We start from the raw sequence: 5,263 nt of genomic DNA, 5'->3' as shown, positions 1-5,263 counted from the left end.
TATAATTAATCACGCTTTGATTTATTTTACAGTTTATCATAGTGCGCAAATTTAACAAACTAGTTTGTATAGACCATAGTCACGTTACCAACTGCCAGACCAATTTGAATTTTCGTTTCAGTCCTTTTAAGTTTTATCAATTTAACTTTATTTTCTATTTGTTGTGAATATTGGCTGAATTTATTTGATATTGTACTTGCATTGCTAAGTTTTTTTGTTCATATATATGTATTAGTGTTTAAATTTGATTACTACCTAAGTAAGAAGTTTGCATATTCACATACTAGTTAAGGTATTGGAACTGATAGCGTGAAGAATATACTAGAAAATATTTTATTAGTTATATTCATTTGATACGTTTTTACCCCAAGATAGTAGTTTGTTTTCTGAAGTGTTTATGATTAACTTCCATTTTATTACACTTGATCTGGTGTGAAAAGTATAATTTAGTGTTTATGTAATTTGTATTTTCTTTTTAGAAAGACAGTTACTTCTTTTAAATAGTGGATATTCATTTCATATTCATTGTATATTTTGCATAGCTGCCGCATACTTGTCAGAATGTCGAGGAGCATTTTCGTTGCAGGTGATTCCAATTTGAAGCAACTCAGTTGTCTTCTGAATCTTCCCAACTTATTCCTGTTGACTATTCCTGGTGCGAAATTGGTTGGAGATGTCACCAATTTTAAATCCAAAGTGTTAGATGTTGTCCGAGCCCAAAAACCTGACCTGCTGATTCTTCACATAGGTTCGAATGATGTTGGAAAAGATGTTAGCATATTTACAAGGTATTTTTACTTGTAAATTTGACTTTGAAAACATTTATTATTTGTGCCCAATATTTGCAGCATAACTATTATAAATTTCTATTGTATATTTAATTTATTATATTGATCTTACAGAGTACAGCTGGCTAGTGATGAATTCCAAATATTCTCTCTAATTATAATATGACCAGCATAATTTTCAATAACAAATTTACATGACTACTCGTCATACAGTCTAAGACATTGACCCTGATATTTATGTTTTGGGGTCAAGGTTTTATTACCTAATTAATTGTGCTTGTGTAGCATGTTTTGATGTCACCTAGCATCATATTGAGAAGTCAGATTTCAGAAATATCTCAAACTTTATGCAGCCCGTATTGATGCTTTTCTACAAATTAAAGTCACAATGATTTAGCGAGATTGTTCTTACTCTGATGCCTTTTTTCTAATAAATTAAAATTCTCACACAATCATGTGGACCTGATTTCAAGTTATGTTGGCCTACGTTTAATTTGCCTGAAATGTGATTTATGCCGCGAATGCCATAATCAGATTAAGTTGAAGTATGTTTCTTTAACAAAATGAATAAAAACATAAAAGTATTGAAGAAAGTGTTTCAGTAGCTTCATTTAATTCAAGATTCTTGTCACAATTTTAACTGATTTTGGTATTCTCAGCTTCCAACAATCTACATTTATTAACTAATAATCCACCAAATGCCACAAATAAACAGGCTTAACATCAGGAGGAGGGTAACATTAATTAGGTAATACATATTGCACTTTATGACAATACAATTTTTACATTGCTACAACAAAAATGAAGTGTGTTGATTGTTCCGAAATCTTGCCATATGATGTCAAAATGGGATATTTATTTTTGCTTAGAGCTTGAGAGTTGAACAAAATAACCCTGGTAGCAGATGTTTTTAAATTTTTGTATCATTTTCTTTATATTTCCCAAATGGCAGCAGTTACTATGGTGGTGAATTTCTGAAATTTTCACAGTTTTATTAGTCATGTTTTATTTGCATTTTAGTTAATTCTTTTTGTGCACTTCTTGCTTTCAGTTGTTACAGAGACTTTATTCGTCAGCTGCTGGAAATGAATCCCACGATGCTGGTCACTGTTTGTGGAATTCTGCCTCGAACCACCAGTAACTTTAAATCTTTTCATTGGAACTCTACTGTTTTACCAGACTTACAAAGAGGATGTGCTGCACTAAATGATGTCATTATGAGCTTAAGCCGAGAATGTGATAAGTGCCATTTTATTGACTATAACCCATTGTTTGATCGAAGTATGCATTTGGCACGTGATGGACTCCATGTAAATATAAATGGTGCATATGTATTGAAAACAGTATTGGAGTCATTTGTTGTTAGTTTGGACATGGAGCAGATAAACAGCGCTGAAAAATTGTTATCCTTGGACCTTGTCGATACCCGTATGTCTTATGCGGATGTAGTGAAGCAGTTTCCACCCAGAGATAAACTTAAGTCGATGGATTACAATCCACGAAAATTGATAACGCAAACAATGGTGTTGTCAATTGAATTAGTAGTTAAATATTGTAATAGTAAACAATATAAAATGTAATTATCAGCGCTTAAATAAAACGTGAAATGAATTATTAGTAATGGTTAAAGTATATATACCACCAGCCAGATAACACAATACTATATTTCGAGCAGAACAAGTCTCAATGGCGAAAGGAACTAGGTTGTTTTCTTTAAAACCACAATGTCGAATGAAAACCGTCGTTTGTACCAAACTCATTTGCATATTTGCATATATGAATATTTAATGACTGGCAGGATTTCTCCGTTATCCCAAGTGATATCATCAAAATCATGAACCATAACAGTTCTTTTCTCAGGTGACAATTTTTGTAAGGTGTGTGCGATCATGTGACATTTCAAGATGGCTTAGGAAGAGTAATTAATTTAAGACACGCTTCTGAATCTCACGCTTATAAAAGTAAAGGACAATACGTGTCTAAAAGGCAATCCATGTGTCTATCCAAATACAATACTGTCCCAGTCTGGCAAGGTATGGCTTCACAAATTCGCATGAGGTACCATGGTCTGGAATGCATAATCTGTCGGAATCATGAGATAAAATAACTAGTCATGTCAGAAAATGAAGAGGAAAAAATGTCTTCTGCAAAGTGCACCATGTGCAATAAAACTACAACATATCACACTTCATAATTCTAAGCAGATATTGACTCTGCCTGACATGGCATACCAGCCACTTTGCATCTAACTCATCTGCTAGTTATGTTTCTGACTTGACTAGTCTTCATAAACATCACTGTTATCAAGGAATATTGACCCCTATCGCTGCAGAACATACTTAGCAGTTACCCTGCCACATATACAGGCTACTGCTTTTTGAATTTTTTTCAACACATCCCACCTCCACTCAATGAATACATACTTTATGCTCGACCTATTAGTGTCACAGAAAAAATAAAGTGACAGAATTAACTAATCATATCATTATCACAAGATTTACCAGTACATGCATTATATAATATACAGGTGACCGGTCTGGTGGCCTAGTGGTTAGAGCATCCGCCTCGGATGTGGAAGGTCGTGGATTCAAACCACAAATGGGTCATATCAAAGACTTCAAAAAATGGTAATAACAGCTGCCTTGCTTGGTGCTCAGCATCAAGAGGTTAGTGTTAGGACTGGTCGGCCTGGTGTCAGGATAATGTGCCTGGGTGGAAGATGATGCTGCATGTCTGGGGAATGATAAACCAGTGCTAGACATCACTATAAGCTGCCACTGCAGACATTATAGTGATATGACTTAAATTGTTTTAAAGCTATGTTAAAAATCTAAAACACATACTGTAATATACAGGCAAATGTACGTTTATATGGACATGTTATTCGTAAAACTCGAACAGTACTGATTGTTATTGTCACCAGATATGGATATGCACTGACAAAGTTATCATTCAACTTAATGCATCCGCTGAACAGACTTCTGATGTTAATGATCAGCTGACTGTAAAATATCAATATGATTACCATAAAGGTTGTAAAACGTCTGTTTTAGGAGATTTTTGGATGGATTTTGGTACGTATAGGATATGGGAAGATATGGACCAGTATATAGACCCAGCAAAGTCTTTACAACTACTACGGTAACATACATTTGAGTGATGAAGCTGTATAATGTATATTTATCATTTAAGTAGACCAAAAAGGGTCTTAAAACTTGTGTAGTTATGTCACAAAATTTATGAGACTCAGTCAATTCAGTTTTTGATTTAAAATGATTAAAATTCGAATTATTTGTTTCCTTTTGTTTTGATTTTCTGTTGTCTACTATACATGAGTGCTTTGATATTTCAGGTCATAAAGTCTGCAATCAGCAAGTAAGTTAATAAAAACAATGACCCTCAAGATATAATTTAAGTCTGTTGTTGCCATTTGTATTAAAATGAATTTATTTTCCACTATAAATCAGATGGCTGTGGGAAACAAACAATAAACAGACGTTATGTAAAGTCCTAGTTGTGAAAGGGGAGTTACTCTGATATTGCAGTAAGACCAGCAACAAAAAAAATAATCTGATAATGGCATATACTTGTATTAATGTTGGAAATTTAATGTATCATTGTGTTGCACAAAGTGTAATCAACTTGAAAAATGGATGCTACTTCTATGGTACTCATTATGCCACCTGTGCCCTACAGCAAGAGAAACTTATAAGAAAGAATTAAAGAAATGCATTTGTAAATAACCACCCACAATGACTGGAGTTGCTCTGTGATTGTTGCTGAGAATGAACAATCAATATGAGGATGAAAGTACATATCAACCTAAGACTGTTTGAACAACAACCGGTGTTCCAATGAAAAGTAATAAACTGTGTATAATGCAGCTTTCAAGTCAACACCTGTTAAATGCAAAAGCCACCAAAAAAACGACATTAACATTCTTCACATTTTGATTCTTATTTGCTGACAAAGATTCGATTTCCTAGTCATTGACCATCACAGTAATCATATGATCTAACTCTTGTATAACATTATCAGACAACAAACTGGCTAAACATTTTGTTAAAGTGATAGAAATCAGCAATCCTGACATTTTCCCAAAATAAACTGGTGATTTAGAACTAGTAACCTATGGTCATGTGGTACATATAAGTACACAATATGTGGTGCAATAGATAAAATAAATACCGAAAAGGTAAAAAATATCGAGATACCACAGAACCAGTATCGTCGGAAGCTAGGCCACACCATATTGGTTTTTCCACAGGGGCTCGTATCGTTACTTACAACTGACCTGTCATACATGTACTATTATACGATATTTATGTTGTCGAAATATTCAAAATGGGGAGGCAAGGGTCAGAGGAAACTCGGACTAATGTACTATATAATAACTACAATATAGCACATGCATGACAGGTCCATTGTAAACAACGATACGAGCCCCTGTGGGTTTTTCAAAGATTTTTTTTTTT

General features: G+C 33.8%; 1 protein-coding gene across 1 annotated transcript; it reads left to right on the top strand.

The window, feature by feature from the left end:
• Positions 1-238: 238 nt before the first annotated feature.
• On the top strand, positions 239-4,087 carry LOC149779721 (uncharacterized). The gene is made up of 2 exons (XM_089940578.1): positions 239-788; positions 1,840-4,087. The coding sequence occupies exons 1-2, from the start codon at positions 562-564 to the stop codon at positions 2,366-2,368; spliced, it is 756 nt and encodes a 251-aa protein (XP_089796704.1). The 5' UTR covers positions 239-561; the 3' UTR covers positions 2,369-4,087.
• Positions 4,088-5,263: the final 1,176 nt, after the last annotated feature.

This window comes from Sinohyriopsis cumingii, chromosome 17, assembly GCF_028554795.1.
Source record: "Sinohyriopsis cumingii isolate HCF-2022 chromosome 17, ASM2855479v2, whole genome shotgun sequence".
NCBI classification, from domain to species: domain Eukaryota; kingdom Metazoa; phylum Mollusca; class Bivalvia; order Unionida; family Unionidae; genus Sinohyriopsis; species Sinohyriopsis cumingii.
This window is presented reverse-complemented; position numbering and strand designations above follow the sequence as displayed.